The sequence below is a fragment of the Pituophis catenifer genome, unplaced genomic scaffold, assembly GCF_029215685.1.
Source record: "Pituophis catenifer annectens isolate HBS135680 unplaced genomic scaffold, rPitCat1.0.hap2 SCAF_3, whole genome shotgun sequence".
In the NCBI taxonomy this organism is placed as follows: domain Eukaryota; kingdom Metazoa; phylum Chordata; class Lepidosauria; order Squamata; family Colubridae; genus Pituophis; species Pituophis catenifer.
Window position 1 is genome coordinate 53,105,553 of NW_027256883.1, and position 18,302 is coordinate 53,123,854.

Genomic DNA, 18,302 nt, shown 5'->3' on the forward strand with positions numbered 1-18,302 from the left:
TACAGTTAATTACAAAGCCTATTGTGTTAATTTTTGCCCAATATGAGATTAGATCTATGATTCTAGAAATCTCAGAATCTCAGGATTTGGTCAATAAGATTAAAATAATGGTTTGTTTGTTTGTTTATATATGTATTGATTTTTAATACTGAAGTTTATTAATTAAATCAGTCTTTTTGCAAACTACAGTCCTCTAACGGTTAGCACCATAATTTCAAGTTAATCTTGAAATTGTAATCAATCTACTCTCAAAGAATTCTGAGGGTATTAAATGTGGGAAGCCTAGTTAATACGAATCATGAACAAACTATATATTTAAAAAAAATAGGGAGTAACTTGTTTGTAGGATGTAACAAATTTTTATCCATTTCATCAATTTGATTTCATAAACAGTTAAGCATCCATGCGCTCATAGAAAGAAATAAGGAAAATCTATGAAATAGGTAGTTATTTCATGTAGGAATTTCTTTCTTTCATATAGGATTGTATTTGTTTTAATTCATTTGAAATTTTAGGTAGAACACCTTGATCCCATGCTAGAATTCACCTTTCAGACTGAACAAAAAGGTGACGAAGAGGGGGAGGAAGAGGAGGAAGAAGATACTGTTTTTGCAATGACAAATTACTCCCATCATTCCACAGTAGAAATAAGCAGCCATGGACCACAACTACAGACAGCAGAGGTGTTGCAGCTACAAAAGCAGGTATCAAGGCAAATGTACAGGTGCTTATTCTGTCATGAGAGTTATCTGTGATTTTGTTGTTTTATCCATTCTGTCTATTCTATTTTGTATTGTAAACAATTATCCCAAATAGAAAGTAGTGCTGAGAAAGGTATCCCATTGAATGGTGGTATGCAGAATGTACATGTTTATTTCACCTAAGCATTTCCATAGCAATTTGCTTCTCAATCACTACTGTAAGAGTTAATTCATTTTAATCTTTTTCTCACAAATGTATTGAGAGAGTTTCCAAATTGGGGCATGACCTACATACAGATACAGTGTTAAGACATCAAAATATACCAAGAGATTAATTAGCAATCTCCTTTTCAAATACCATCACTGACTTGCAGTTCAATCCACTTTCTGTAAAACTATTGGCAATTTAGCCCAGAAGTCCCCAACCCCCAGGCCGGGCGACTGGTCCATGGTCCATTGGAAACCCGGGTTGTGGAAGCGACGGGAGAGCCCATGAAGCTTTGTGCATATGTGGGATTAGGTTGCACACTGAAACCATCTCCTCCCCCCATGCTTCTGCCAGTGCCATTCTGTGGAGCCAAAAAAGTTGGGGACCGCTGATTTAGGTAGTTCGATCTAAAGTATGATAACTACTGGTTTTGTATAGGAAAATTGTATCATTCAATAAAACTTTATTAAAGCAATGAATAATATGAATAATAAAATATAAGAATTAATTAATCAATTAATTGAAGTAAATAAAAGTAACCAAATAACAGTTTCAAATTGATGTGTCTCAGTGTATATATCCTAAAGTTTAAAAGTCCAAAACTAATCTAAATGCAAAGCTTTTTAAAATCTATTTAAATAAATCATGCTCTCTGTTCTAGTGGAGTCAATAAATAACAAGACATTTCATAGTCCTGGGGTTAAAATTTAAAAAGCTTTCTGTTCCATCAGTGCTGATTCTACTAATAGTTACAAGAAAAAACTGTATAATTAAATTGATATGTGTAGAATATTGATGTTGAATATTGATGTTGAATGTTGAACATGAAAATTGACATAGATAGTAAGAAAAAATTGGTAAAAGCTGATACGAATAGAAATATTTCAGTTTGTTTATGGGCAGCAAGGAACAGCATTTAATTTTTCCAGACAAATAATATTTATAAAAGAGCAATTGAATTTACAAAATATTAATAGAAATGATATTCCACATTTTTAGCCTTGGATGATATCTGCATACTTTCTTGAGATAATAGTTTAAATTGTTATGTGATAGATAAATGGTATACTACCAAATCAAGGATATATTTTACAATGACAGATGGCTCTATGAAATTCTTTGTGCTTGTTCTGTGCAAACACAAAAATATCTACTTGCAAGAAGGTTTTTTTTCTATATGTATCAAGGATTCACAGTGTAATACCTTCCTTGCAATGGCATTCACTTGCCACCAAAAGACATTTTTAATTAAAAAGTACGTCAAAATTAGTCTAGTATTTCATATTTAAACACTATACCTCTGCCTCCTGGCCCTTGGATTACAAATTCTATCAGGTGAAGTGGCATGTAGATTCAATATACTGCATTTATCTTTAATTGTGATATGTTTGGTATCATTTCATCCTCACTCTTGAAAAACGTCTATGTTTATTATTGTATGGGCTAATATGCTTAGTATGTCCTACATATTCAGCCTCTCTTCTTGTCTACCTTTAAAATTACTTAAGAAATCTGGGGTGAAGGGAGGCCCTTGTGCAAGTACACACCTAGTTTATTTGGAAAATCTACTTGTGGTTTTTGATGTGCCTATTTACTTAACCTAACCATCTAGCCCACGCCAAATATTATTTTCTTGTAACTAAAAAGTAGAGACTTTTTGCTCAACTATTGCCAGTCCTCTAGCTTCAATTTCCACCAGAATTACACTGGAGCCTGAGCCATCACAATTTAAAACAGTGGCAAAATATTTTGTGATCTCTTTTGTTGGTTTAAGTAGAAATGTATGCACATTTAAATACAGGTTTTGAACTTTTTAAATGTTATGAGCCATTCAGATTACCGAACCTCTATATTTTAGTTGTGATTTTAAAATATATTCTACTGAGATACTGATTTCTAATATACTTTATATTGCTTTTGGTGATAGAAACATGAAGAATAAAACTAGTACTGTTTGAGAATGAGGCAAAAAAAAATCTCAAAAACTGATTGCCTCAACATTTATCTTGAGGAACAACAGGCCATTTAACAACCGTTCAAAACAATGACCGACACCCCAAAATTATAAATGATCCCATTTCAAAGTTATGACAGGTGCAGCCCACCTCCCTTCATTCACACATATGACAGACCCCAGGGATGTTGTAGAGCTCTCCCCTGTCTGTCTTCCATCACTCCCCCCAGCGCTTAGGCCTGCTCCCTATGCCTCCTGGGAGAGGCCACCATTTTCAGCACCCCTAAAATGGCAGCTGCTTTCTGCACCTGTCTTCTGGCCCCTGAAAAGCAGGGAAGCTGCAAAACTCTGCTCCCTCTCTAGGCTTTGGACCTTACATAAAAGGCAGCTTCAGGACAAGTTTCCCAAGACATTTCCCTAGTTTATTCTCCCTCCCTTCCAGCCATATTTCTTCAATAAAAAACCAAAACGCTGACTTGTAAATCTTCCCTCCCCCACCCTTGCCCCAGTTAGGTGTTAAAACTAAACTCTCCCTCTGCCCTCTAACTAATATCCCTTTTAAAACCTTGACTCCAGGCTGAAGAGTAGAGGAACAAACTAGCAAGGAGAGAAAATCTTTCTGCAGCTTTTTTCCTCTGTAGTAAAGTAATCTCGAAAAAAATTGTGTCAGAAAATGGAGGACGCTGAATCCTGGCAAGCTTTAGCTGTCCACCTTGCCTGTAGAATCCAGCTAGGTTTTTAGACTATAGACTGCTCTTTCTGTTGTTGTGTGTGTTAGAGACCAATATATTATATACTCTTTTTAAATAACTAATTGATTGTTATAAAAAGTTCAGTCATGTTGTTAAAACTTACTATTAATTGGGAGAAGTGCCAAGTCTTTTGTGGACTTGCTGAATATTCCTTTTTTTCCAGATTATCTTCTTTTTTGAAGCCCATAACTATATTAGGGAAGAGAAAAGCTTTAATCCCATATCCCAAAGGTGCTATTTCAAGAGGCTTCTTGGATGAGAAGTGAAATGTCTTCAAAAAAACCCAAACAAACCAGAAAGCCTCTTAAAAAATCACCTTTGGGACAACCATGACCTGAATGACTGAGAATCTCCATAGACATGATCCCATAGTTTATAAAGTGGTGGTTGAATGACAATATTTCAGAACTGCAGACAGCTTTGATTTTTTTCAGGCAAAGGATAATAGCCGACTCTTGCATGCCCTGAAAATATTGTTGGATAACTTCCAATCAGAACTCCAAGACGATGAGCAAGAGCGCCATGATTTGCAACAACAATATGCCACTGACAAAGCTGCATGGGAAATGGAATGGACTAAACTGAACTGTCAGCTGGAGCAGGTATGTTTTTTCCCATAATTTGAGTCAGAGGGCATGACTCTGTAAGTGAGGTACAGCTTCCTGCAAAGAGCTGTTCAGGATCTGATGATTTCAGTTTGAAAACAGTTTGAAAACATGAAAGCCAGTATCATCTAGTGCCGTGATGTGCCTATGGCACGCGTGCCAGAGGTGGCGTATGGTGTCCTCTCTGATGGCATGCAAGCCATCGCTCCAGTTCAGGTCTTTTGCGCATAAGCATGTGCCTCCTGCCTATCAGCTGGTCTTCGGGTCTCTGCCATGCATGCGCGGGGGTGGGGCGCATGCAGGGGGCGCATGCACAGGGCAGGGCACCTGCTGGAGGCCGCGTGCGCATTGCTTTTTGGGGTTCAGGTGCATGTGCGCGCATTCGCATGTATGCACGTGTGCTTTGGGCACTCAGCCCGGAAAAGGTTAGCCATCACTGGTCTAGTGGTTAAGGCATCAGGCTATAAATCGGGAAACCTTGATTTCTACTCCTCCCTTAGGCATGAAGTCCAGCTGGGTGATTTTGGGCCAGTCACTTTCTCTCATCTGTAGGAAGGATCCTATGGCAAACTGCTTCCAAAAATCTTTCCCAGAAAGCTTCCAAGATTTGTCCAGGCAGCCACTGTGACTGCAGTCAAAAACTGGGGTGAAAGCACAACATTAAAAATTAATTCATGTTTTCTCTGTAGGGTCTCTGTTGCTTTAGAATGAGCACACTTTCAGGTGGTATTTTGGCAGTTCTCCTGGACTGGCATTCTGCCTCTTGTGAGCCTGTGCCATCGTTGGCATTGAATAACTGAGATTTTTTTTTTCACTCATATAGCTCAATCACAGTTTTCCCATTTATGATGTTGAACCTTAACAGATTTGGGAAATGAGACAGTTTGGCAAAAGTTACTTACTAGCAGAACCAACATCTCTGCTGCTTTTGTTTTTTATATGAGTAGCTGCTAAACTTCATTAGTGACCCAAAATGTTTGCCTTAGGCTTCAGACTTGCTTTGCAGTTAATAGCTGCTCTGAAAAATCCTTTATCACACTATACAACAAGTATGCTATGAAGACAGGAATGAGGTTCTTGTGGGAGGTGAAGATCTTGTTTCCTTTTTGATTGGCTGTATATTCTGCTGCCTCATTTTGAATTCTCACAAAGGCTGCAGTCAAGGCAGGTGAGAAGTAGCTCTGAGTATTTGGAAGATGATGAAGTTGACTGTGTGGAAATGTCCTGATGTAGAAATTCCTCTGAGAATATTAGAAATTGTGAGAGTGTACCAAATCTAAGCAATTCAGATTGTGGGTTTCAGTCAAGAAATAATACATTTCTATTCTTGAAAGTAACAACTTATAAAATGAAGACATAAAACTATTTTTTTATCTTATTTTCTTACTGAGCTGCAGTAGCATCTATGGTTGTAATAGCCTTATTCTTTTTATATTCTTTCTTTATAATTATATATATTATTTATTTAACATGTTCTTGCGTTCTATAAATATACTTACATATTATCATATTATTTTTTATAACATGCTATAACCAGCAGTCAGGTAAAGAAGGTTGGTACTGGAAATAGGTTTTCATTTGAACTCCCTTTGTAATATAAAGCATCAGAGTTAATATACATTCTGAGCCATGAATCATAAACTTCAGTGAGATTTTTAATTGAATTGCAATCTTAAGCTACAAATTAGATAAACATTGTTCCCATTTTATAGTTGTTCTTTCAAATCAAAATGTCAAAGCTTATGTTGAATTTGGTAGCAAATCCTGTTAATTTCTATGAAAAACTATTGTGCCATTGGGAACTTTTGTTTTAATTTATAGCTGGAAGGGAAGACTGGAAAAGCACAGAGTCAGACTGGCATTGATGCCACAACAGCTTTCATAAGGGAGAGAGAGGAACACAAGAATCTCTTAGCAGAGAATCATCGATTAGTAATGGACTTGCAATGGCAAATTCAGCACAATGAAAAAAACTGGAAAAAAGAAAAAGTAGAGCTTTTAGAAAGACTTGACAAAGACCGGCGAGAATGGGAGAGGCAAAAAAAGGATCTGCTCAGGAAAGTAGAACAGGTAAGTTACAGTATGATATTCTGATTAAAACAAGATACATCTCAGGATCTCTGTTCCAAAGGAGTATTAGATTTATACCTTCAATAAAATCTGTTAATCAGAAAAGAAGCTTCCAGACTCCATCATAGACTAAGATGGCTCCCTTTCTACGAAGTCTACAACCAAATCAAAAGCACCCTTACTAGTCCCTGGGAAATTTGCTAAATATTACAATTCTTTTCTTGTGTATTTCATTTCTGTCAAAAATACTGTTTTGTTTCTCAGACAGAAAAAAATATTTACTGTTGAAAACCAAAATTCACAGTGATTATTTTTATGGGATTCTCATCACAAGTAAAAACAGGAAAATATTTGTAAACTCCAGCCTAACTACCTAACAGGTGGTCAGCTATAGGAGAACACAAGTGTATTTTGAAGTTTCTATGGCTCTGTATATGAAACCAGGAGACTTAGGATTTTGCAATCATGATAGTCTTTTGCAACAAAAGCAGCAACCTCTTCTACCATGTTAAAAACCAACCAGTGGCATGAACTTTCATGAACTAGCCTTCACTTTATTAGATACTTCCCCCCTCCCCCTTCATTTTATAGATGGATACTTTGGTCTCGGAAATGCCTGCTTTAAATATTTTTGTTATGAGTCCTTATCTTAGACAATGTTTTCTTTGTTCCCAAATATATGCGTAATGTTGCTGCAGATCTGTTTAAGATGTTCATATTCATCAAAGAAAACCTTTTTATGCATTTCCCAGCATTTATAACAAAAAAGTGAAGGAAATATTAGAATGTTTAATTCTCATTAAAGTACTTATAATCTAAGTACTTATTTATTTCAGTGATGAAACTAGCTAAATTTCAGATAATCTTATCACTGTTGGCCAGTTTCAAAAATATATGAAAGAATGGATTATCCTGCCCATACATTATATTACTCTTCAATAGAAATTTTACACAGATATACATTTTCACATAGAGAATATTTTCTAGCCTGAATTTCTGCCCACAAATTATTTAAACTAGATTTTGTGCTCTTGATTTTCATAATGAATGTTCAAGAAGGTTTATACATAGCCTCCAAAGATTCATGTGCCTAATCACTACTATTTTATTTTATAAACAAACTGTACTTATAAATGTCATGTAGATTTCTACACCAATGAATACAACAGCTGAAATGAATAGAACTTCTTAACTCCTGGAAAAATATTACACAATCAATATATCTCTTGTTGGCTTTTAAAATCATATTAAAAATGCTTTTCTGCCACTAGCTGAGTTTTTCAATCTCCAAAATGTAATACTTTGCTTATCTTCCAATAACATGTTACAGACTGGCAATTGGTGATCTGGAATTTTCCTCATATATTAACAATGAAACAACATTTGTAGGGCTAGGTGGTCATTTGTGAATTGAGTGTCTGAATATGAACGGGGGGGGGGGGGGGAAAGAGGGTAATAATTTGAAACATTTCAAAATAAATGGGAGGCAGCATGAGGTAGTGATTAAGGTGTTGGTCCAGGATAGTCATTCACTAAGTGTAAGTGTAAGTGTAAGTGTAAGAATAAAATGAAGGAAGATCCTTCATTTTGAAGGAAGGGTAGATACAGCAAATCTATACAGATAATGACTTAACATTAACATTCCAAGAGCATAACTGGTATGTTAAGGGACCCATTACTTGGCTTTACTATTAGTTGATTAATCCTGGTTGCTATTTGTACTTATTTATTTTGTTGAGATTTTTATTGTTTTCATGTTTTTTAAATTGTTTTATTTATTTATTTTTTATATTTTTTTGTAAACCTCGCAGAGTTCATTTGGTTGAGTTGGGCGGCCATAGAAATTGAATAAATAACTAAATAAACAAATTTACAATCCTTAATCATTTTATTCTGACAATTTAAGTCAGGTGACTGAAAAGAGAAACATTTCTAAAAATACAAAGCATGGCTCATTTGTGGTAGTAGTTTTAGCTGATATATTGTTGACCTACATTTTAAAGGAATTACACTATTGCCTTTCTTTCAAATTTACGGTTTTAGTGTCTCCTGAGATATATCAAATCTAACTTTATGCTGCCTGTGACTGAAACATATTACATGTTTTGCAGATCATTTTTGTTATTCTCCAATTATGAAGTGGTGCTTTTTATTATTCCATGTTGTTACAGGTAAACATAAAACTCAATGCCAAATAATAAATGCCTAGATTGGTTTTAAATTCAGTGTATACAATTCAGATTAGTCAGCACTCAGACTCACCCTATGTCAGTATACATCTAGAAAGGGTTTGACTATCCTAAATGGTGGTACTAACTCCAAGTGGAATTATGTCCAATATATACTCAATATTATATCCATGGCATACTATCAATAGAAAACATAACAGTCTAAATAGAATACTTTTGCAGGGATTAATTTTTCCACCCGAACTGCGATAGGAGTGCCTGCAAGGAGGAATTCATTGGTTTACCACATTAATTTTACCTCCTCCAATTTTTATCCTACAGCAACTATAGGAAAGTGGTGTTTTAATGTAATAATAGTAGTGCAATTCTTTCCAGCATTTATTCAGATACTTTAACATAGACACTGTACAATTTTAACCTCTACTTTTATTTAGGCTGGGTACAATAATTAAGTTTCATATAAATAATGCTAATATTAAAAAAAGATAAAAGTAGCGTGAAATACCGAGGAAGACCTTGCATACTTTCTATCTCTCTTAAGAACTCTTAAGTCTCTGTATTAATGTCTTGTCCATTATTAATCTCTTTCTCAGCCTCCAAAAGTAAATCCATCAAGGGGGGACAGCATTCTTTATGATTCAAAAGAAACTGCCTTTCATTCATTTTCACACCAAGGGAGCCATCATGTGCCTCATCCATTGGGGTCAAGGTCCTATTCTGATTCAGAAACCATGCAATTTGAAGATCGATCACTGTCTAAATTGAAGGAAAGTGACAGATGCACTGCCACAGAAAACTTATTTCTAGATACCTTGTCCCTCGATTCTCCAGATGATTCTAATGAACCACAATCTCAGAAAGTGGAACAGGAGAGGTTGTTAACTTGTGTAAATGAGGTAATGTGGCTTCATTTTTATGCTATCAATTATATGACAATTAAAACTGCTATTGTGACAAATATTTTCATCAAATGCCTATAGTTTATAAGCCAGTGACAACTTCATTCTGATCTTTATTTTTTATTAAGTACTATGAACTGAAATCAAATATCAAGAGTGTTTAAAGTATAAGCCTTATTTATACAAAAACAAAGCAGTAACATAGTCATATAATATGTCTAAAGAACAGTAGTGAAACTGTGCAAATAATGGGAAATTAACCTAATGTTAAACATAACATTACACCTTCTTATATTACTCTCTAGGCAGTTTGATCTTGTGGATATTCTTAATACACATTAATGTTTGAATATTTATTTTATTTATTTGGGTATTTGCATCCTTAAGCAAATAACCTAAATCAAAGTGAAGGGGTTTCCCAAATATTGTGCAATAGAGATATGTATGTATGTGCATGTGTGTATGTGTGTATACACACACACACACACACACACACACACACACGTGTACACACACAAAAACAAATGTTAATATGTGAAAAGTTTCCTGAACCATTTTAAGTCAAATTTCAGAATACAAGATAAGTTAGGGAAAGGGGATTCTAATTTGGAGAAAATTAGATGTATCTTTCTTTAGAGGAGTTTGCAGTTCTATGGCAAATATAAGTCCTTCCATGGATTTAAGAATCTTACCTATCATAGTACCAGAACGAGATGTTCTTGGGAAGGTAGGAAAGTTCTCTATGGGGAACACTGACTGGTGAAGTGGTGAATTTCATTGGAAGAGAAAAAGAACATTCTATAGGAGATACTCATGCTAGATTTTTGTGGATGGCAACTTTTGGAGCAGAAATATTCTAACAGATGTTAACATAATTTAAAAGTTTGCCTACAAATTTAATTGAAGGCCAAGGCAGTTGCTATTTTGCGTTTTGTGTGATCTGTAGGAGTCCATGCTGGCAATGGGTCTAACTTTCAAATCTAATTATATATCTACCATTACTTGACATTTTCACTATCATATTCTCAAGGTTCCAAAACAAATAGTAGTTAATTGGTGGGAAATTCCAGCAGTAGCCATACACATGTGATACCTGAAACTGAATAGTAAAGCTCCCAGTCTAAGCTTCCTGGTAGAATGGGTGCGGTGCCTTGAGCTGCCTTTCATTAAAGCTATCTCTCCTGGCTAAAGTGAATATAGAGAAGCTGGCTTTGTTTTTGAACTAAACAACCTTTTAGTCACAAATGGAGCTATTCTTCCACTGACCTTCTGTGTGCTCTTACAGATCTTTTCAGGCTGTTTTCTATAAGCCAGTGCACCTTATTGGTTTAGTCCAGTAGTCCTCAAGGAGGTCTCCAAGACTCTCCGTGGGTCAACAAAGTTAAATAAATGAAAATAAAATTTCTCATTTTAATCTCTAAAACAGTAAACATAGATAGATATAACCTACACACTTTGGGGTCCTCAGTCATTTCTAAGAATATAAAAGGGTCCTGAAACCAAAGTATGTGAGAAATCAAATAAAAAAAAAAAAAAACTATCTGGCTAGTCCTGTCCACTGACAAGACAAAAAAAAAAAAAAAAAAGGCCAGGTTCTGCTTTACAGAATTTGGCCATTTGTAATTCAGTTTGGTTCATTCAGCTTCAGAACAAAAGTGGAATCTGAAAGGATACCGGGAAACTTGATTAATTCGAAGCATAAAAAGCATTGCTGACTTAGTCATATCTCCATCCATATTAGAGTTGTCAGTCAAATAGATTTACTTGGAATCTAGTCATGCCATTCAGTAAACTTTTCAAGAGTGCTTTTAACCCAGACCAAAAATTAAATATCGAAGAATTATTCTGACCAATTATTTTACAGCACCAGAAGAAGTCCTACTACTGCCTTTCGGTCTAGGGTTCTGGGGCTTTTTTAATTTGGGAAATGGGCTTTCTTTATCCATAGAGAATATATTATTGGCATTCATAATATTGCTGTGGTAGCGTATTATTGAGTTTTCTTCAAAACAAAAGATTAAAAAAAGATGCTACTCTTATGTCATACATTTTTTTGAAAGAGGCATTATGCTATTAATACTAATAAAGCTCTAAATGTGTTTTGATGGGTTTTTTTCAAACTTTGCGGTGCTATGAACCCCAAAAATAATGAATCCTTTTGTATCCTGTCCCCTCCCTGATGATATTGAATTAAAGAATTACAAATTCTATAATTGTCTAGAACTTTTTACACTTTTCTATGTGAACTATCAGGGCATCAAAATCCTCTCAGAAGCCATTATATAGAAAGGATTTTGATACATTATTCAAAGGATTTTCATATATCCCAACAATTAAGTAAACTAATGCAAACACAGCCACTGATGCATATATATGCAAGATCCAAAATTAACTCTTAATTTTCCTCCAGGAAGAAGAAATGCACAAGGGAAATCTGCAAAGGTGAGTAAAGACAAAAGAATGAAATCACAAACGAACTCTGTAATATATTAACACATTTACCTACATTTGCAGTGAGTTCAGATGTATTTGAAAATTATTAGAATCTTTCCATGACAGTTGTTTGGTAAACGTGTTGGTTTTTTGTTTTTGTTTTGTTATACACAAGCATTCAGAGTTTAAAATGAAATCCACAGTTTAAAGTAGGAATGAACCAGTATCTTTTAAAGGATTTTCATATTTTCCTTCCTTCCTTCCTTCCTTCCTTCCTTCCTTCCTTCCTTCCTTCCTTCCTTCCTTCCTTCCTTCCTTCCTTTAGGGCAATGTCAGTTTCCTCCATGTCAGAGTTCAAGCGTTTGATGGACATTTCTCCCTTTCTTCCTGAAAAGACTATACCATCCTCTAACACCAAAGAAGATACAACACCTCCATTATCCCCTGATGATTTGAAATACATAGAGGAATTTAACAAAAATTGGGATTACAACACTACCGGAAACCAGAGTGGAACTTTAGAAAGGCCTTCAGATACATGGGCAGAAAGGACAGAGATAGGAAAGGCAGGAAATAAATCTGTTTCAGATCCATTCCAGCCATCTTCATGGTATCTTACCACAAGTGTTACTATGACAACTAACACCATGACAAGTCCTGAACACTGCCAGAAACAATCACCAAGAAGTCACATTGTCACAGAAAAAATAGGAGTTAGAGTCTTCCATAGTCCACCATTGGTTCGAAGGTTTGATAACTCACTTGTCCCTGGTAGTGAAGGGAAAAATCAGCCTGAGACGGACTTTTTGTTTCCCGTGACCAAAGCTAAAGGAAATGTGGGTGAGATCAAAAGTGCTTCATCAGAAGTGTTTGGAAGATGGTCCTGTGACCTCTCCAAACATCATAATGATTTCCTAGAAACTGGCCTTCATCCAATTGAACGTCCAATCTGTACTACAATGGGTTTTGCCTCATCCTTGCACAATCTGGAGCTGTCAAAAAACATGAGTGATGATATGAAAGAGGTAGCTTTTTCTGTCAGAAATGCAATACATTCGAGCTCAACAGATCTTCAATTCAGAGACACAGCTTGTCAAACTAATGGAATGAGAACAATGGGGACCCAGACTACTCAAACTATCAATGTGGGCTTACAGACAGACACTTTGCGTACAATCACTAGCAGTCCACATAAATGTCTGACTCCAAAGGGGGGCTCTACACCTATTTCATCACCATCAAGAAGTTTAAGAAGCAGGCAAATGAATACTGCTATTGAAAAAGTCCAGGGCAAATATGAACGAACATGTTGCTCTCCAAAATATGGCTCCCCAAAATTACAGAAAAAAGTTTGTTCCAAAACAGATCAGCCAATTAACCGGACATTACCAAGCACACCTCAGAAAGGATTTAGTGAATCTGCTTGGGCAAGATCCACCACTACAAGAGAGAGTCCAGTTCACACTACAATAAATGATGGCCTCTCTAGTCTATTCAATATCATTGACCATACCCCTATCACTTATGATACTTTCCAAAGATGCTCCAGGTCCAGCAGCCGGTCAAGATCAGCAGAACCCAGACCAGAACTTGGGTCTATGCAAGATATGTGCACAGATATGCGGGGCAGGTCACCCAGTCCTCTCCGTTTGGGTACAGAACCACAACAAGACGAAACAGGTGAAATTACAAGTATCAGGCAAGATTTATCTGCTCCACCAGGATACATGCTAACAGAAAATGCTGCCAGAATTCTGAACAAGAAATTTATAGAGAATGCCTTAGCTTCACATACCCCTACAAGTCTTAGCAATGAAAACCATCACACAAAAGAAATAGTCACAGTTGAACCAGGATCCATTGAGGTAATAAGTTTTATGCTTATCATAGTAAAACAAATTAGAAATGTTCATGTAGTTTGTAAGTGCAGCTTAATACTTACATTGTTTTGACTCAAAAAGAAATTGATTGCTATTATGTATGTTGTGAATTTTTGAAGAACTTGATAACAGCAATACTTTCCAAATGGGTTTTTGGAGACATAATGTTTCCAAATGATAAATCGCAGAGAACTTGACATTGGATTTCTAAAATGAACATAATTCTGTTGAAAAAAAATTCACTCTCTTGGAATTTTTGCATTTCTTTGCCATTGAATATTATCAGAGCTTCATGTAGGCCCTAATGTTACTGAACAGTTGGTGCTTGCTTCATTTATTTAATAAAAAAGGAATTCAACAATAGGAAAAAATAATTATTCCTTGATATAATCAATTCAATTACAGGGATAACTAGGGTACTTATGATTAGCTCATTGAACAGTCAGGACTGATTTAGGTATATAAATCTAATATCTTTGACTTTCATTATTGTAATAATGAAATTCTCACCATACAGATTGAAACCATGCTTTGCTCAAAATAAATTTTGTACAACTTTTGCTATCTGGTGATGTTTTTCATCAGACTCCTACATAAAGCTCTGAGAACAATAAATTGCAAAGATACATTTAAAAAAAAGCAAATTAGCAAATTAGAAAAAGATATGAATACTTTTTCACAAGACTACATATCTTGGTGATGGTTCTCCTATCTGGAAGGTAGCAAATATATCAATATATATTGCTACTATTGCAATTTCAAACTTCAAATATGTTTCGCATATTTGGTATGGTATGGTTAGATTTCAGTTAGAATAACTGAAGGGTTCATATTAATATCAATTACTTTCTATGTAGTTTAAACAATTCTTGCAGAGTTTCCTAATACCTAATACACTTTACATGCTTTGTATTTTAATTCCCTAGTACTCCTTTTTTTATTATTATTAACACTCATTATGAGTAGCAGATGTCAAGTAGAGTGTGATTATGGAGAAGATTATGGCAAATGAACTTTAACATATCTAAAAGATCCAAAGTTCAGGAAAGTTCAATATAGCATTTAAGAAATGTTTTTTAGATATCACACTATGCTCCCATTTTACACCATCCTAAAATAACTTAGCTGCAAGGAATGGCTCCCTAGAATGTACATTGATTAAGCAGAATTGAATGTGAGGTTACAATAAACTATCAGATTGAAAACAAATCTGATCTTTGAACTATATACTGTATATTTGCTAATTTAGTTTTCAAACTAAACTAGTTTCCAAACTAGTGCAGAATTCGAACAGTAGTACACTGAAACTGGTATAGGTAATGTAGAGAAATGTGGAGAAAGGAAGTCAAATGGAGTCTTCTAGGTCATGTAGTTGAGAGGCACTAGTTGTAGTTGAATTGGCATATTCTAGCAGAGTAAAATGTCCTTTTCCAAATAAAAATGTTTAGGTTTAGGGATGGAAGAAGAGGAGCTACATTACAGTATATAGGATACATGGCTCTGAATGAAATTTCATTATAATAGCTAAACTCAGTTTAGTATATTTATTTTTGAAGTGCGTAAAGCTAGTCAACCTTTAATGGACAGTAATAGAAAATATCTCTAATTTAGACTAATAGATTAATGTATATTTAATAGCAATAACACTTAGATTTATATACTGCTTTGTAGCGCTTTATAGCCCTCTAAGCATATTGCCCCCAACGATCCGGGTCGTCATTTTATCAGCCTTCCATCCTTGGAAGGATGGAAGGCTAAGTCAATCTTGAACCTGTCAGGATCGAATTTCTGACAGTGGACACAGTCAACCTGCAATACTGCATTCTAACCACTGCACCACCACAGCTCTAATGGTGTGTTAGAAGTATTTAATGTTTCTATTAATTAAATATTGACTACCTTTATCAAATTCAAAAATAAATTCTTATAAAAATAAGATACTTTTATATTCACAAGTTCCCTAAACATTTATCAAATTGTCATAAATAAGGGGGAAGCACAGCTGATTATTTTTAATGCAGTGATTCTTGTTATAATGGTTTCTTACTGGACCTTGTTAAGATGGGAACAGCTTCACACAAATTGATTTATAGTGCAATTCTATGGATGTTTTCTTAGAAGAATTACTGAATTCAATTTGTCTTTCTCTCAAGTGTATATTGTTTTTTCTATGTGTATTTTGTTTTTTTATTTATATACTGCATTTCTGTTTATTCCAACACTTCTAACTTACAACAATAAAGTTGTACAAAACATAACAAAATTAATATAACTAAAAGGAATATTAAAATTAAGCATTAATATTATGAACAATTGAAAGCTTGGCTGTCCATGCCATTTGTCTAAATTCTAAAATGTGTGAGCCAAATAAATATATTCTCTTTTTGGACAATATATTCAAGAATCAGTGAATCACACAGGATTCCCATATATCCAATAATGGCTCATCAAAAAAGATACTTCTGCCGATTGGAGAGGTGATTCACAATTGAAGACATGGTACCTCAGAAAACTAGGTTTTAAACGTTTGGGCTTTAGAAGGCTACACCAGCACCTTAAAATGTACCTATCAGGAAATTGATAACTAGTGCAAATTTCTTTTGAAAAAGTCATCATTGACCTCTGCAACTTGTAGCAGCTTGAAGCCTGGCAGCCACTACATTTTGCACCAGTTGCAATTTCTAAACACTTCTCAAGGTTTAGCCCTATATAACACACACTTTAGTAGTCAATACAAGTTGTGATCAGGTGTAGATAACAATAATTGAACAGAACTAGTTTAGAAAGGTTGGTACCGTTTTTCTCCAAAAAGAAGGCTGGGCCTTATTTTCTTTTTACCCCTGAAAAAACTGCTAGGCCTTCTTTTTGGAGGGTTCTAATTATTGACTCACCTCGCGGCGGTGGCACTGACAGCAGGAGCATGCTACTGGCCCACTTCTTTCACAGCCACTTGCCGCCACTTGCATACATTGCCCCGGCCTCTGTTTCACCTTACGATGCCTACCAGAAAGCATCTGCAGCCAATAAAAGAGCTCCAGATCGATCAGGAGTTCTGTTATCGGCTGCAGATGCCTTCTGAAAAGCCCTCTGCAACCGATAATAGAGCTCTGGATCAATCTGGAGCTCTGTTATCGGCTGCAGATGCCTTCTGGCAGGCAGCTGAAAGCAAAACGGAGGCTAGGGCGATGTGTGTGAGTGGTGGCAAGCAGCCATAGAAGAAGGCAAGGCAGGTGTTCGGGTGTGCGAGGCCTGGTAAGTAGGGCAGCTCCACCCCCCACATCCCGACCCTAGCTTATTTTTTACCTGTGTGCCTCACCCCACCCCTTGAACCCTGGGGTGGGTGGGGTCTTAATTAGGGCTGATTTTGTGGGTGGGGCTTAATTTGATTGCATGCGCTCAAAAACGTCATAGGGCTTCTTTTCAAGGTGGGTCATCTTTTTGGATGGTAGTTGTATTTTAATTGCAATTGTGTAAATGTGTTCCTGATCACAACCATCAAATGTAAATCCAGTGATAATTGTATATCAAGAAGCCCTCCCAAACTCTGAACATGTTCAGTGCAAATCCATTCAGAACAGGAATACCTTCAATTTATTAGATTGACTAACTGCAAGAATTATGCTAATTAAGTCTATTTACAAATCTTTTTTTTAGGACAATGTCCTATTAATTTCATTCTTTGTTCCCATGTACTGCTGCTATAGTAACTTAAATTTTCTAAACGTGTAAATTTTTAAATGCAAGCTTTGAAAAATAAAGCATCAGAATATAGATTTTCAAAAAGTGCTGTGTGATTAAGCTTATAATAAGAATCCACTTATTGCAAAGTTTTTACAGCTGTGGCTTCCATTCAGAATTTCTAGGCTGCAGTCTAAAATGGCATTCTGTGTGAAGTAAAGCCATGCTTTGTCAGACATATGTTTTGTTTGTTGGAAAATTTATTATTTTTCTTTACTAATCAATTATTTTGAAGGACAATTCTGCTGTTCTAGCATGGGTCTTGCTTATTCTGAATGTTTGAATGGAATGCTATTTAAGAGGTTTTTAGTATTTCATTTATGTGATTTCCCACTGCATTCTTAAAATGATTCAGTTAGGAAACATTCTGTGATATTTGATAAAACATAGGCACGTCTGAGAAATGCAGATATGTATTTTGTCTGTACGTGTGTATATATATGTTCACACATACACATAGATAGATAGACAGGAATAGATGTAGATGTTGATATATATAGATATATAAAATGCTTAGGAGTAGGCATTCTTTAACTTGTGCGAAGGATTAGATAATAAATTGCAGTTTTAAAAGTAGTTGGACAATCATTTCATTACATTAAAATTATAGTATTAAGCTAAGTATTAAGCTGCAGTACTGATAACACCGAACCTTTTACTCTTAAATTAAATAAAAACATTTTTCCAGTTTGAGCTAGAAAAAAAATCAGTCATCAGATTTTTTTTCAAGAATCTGAAGAAAGTTGAAGAAAGTCATATTATCTGACAAAAAGGCTAGCTGACGTAGTGTTCTTTTTCTCCTCCATGTTATCTTCCTAATAACATAGTTTTGCTGTTTCAACCTCTGACATAATTTTATAGGGATAGCATCTG

At 35.3% G+C, this 18,302-nt stretch overlaps 1 protein-coding gene across 1 annotated transcript in view; it reads left to right on the top strand.

Moving 5' to 3' along the window:
- Positions 1-18,302, top strand: part of MTCL1 (microtubule crosslinking factor 1) — a 103,807-nt gene that overhangs the window by 78,525 nt on the left and 6,980 nt on the right. The window contains exons 9-14 of the mRNA XM_070940624.1: positions 516-704; positions 4,050-4,217; positions 6,042-6,290; positions 9,073-9,375; positions 11,789-11,820; positions 12,137-13,676. Coding sequence (XP_070796725.1) covers positions 516-704; positions 4,050-4,217; positions 6,042-6,290; positions 9,073-9,375; positions 11,789-11,820; positions 12,137-13,676 — 2,481 coding nt within the window. The remainder of the gene's footprint in view (positions 1-515; positions 705-4,049; positions 4,218-6,041; positions 6,291-9,072; positions 9,376-11,788; positions 11,821-12,136; positions 13,677-18,302) is intronic.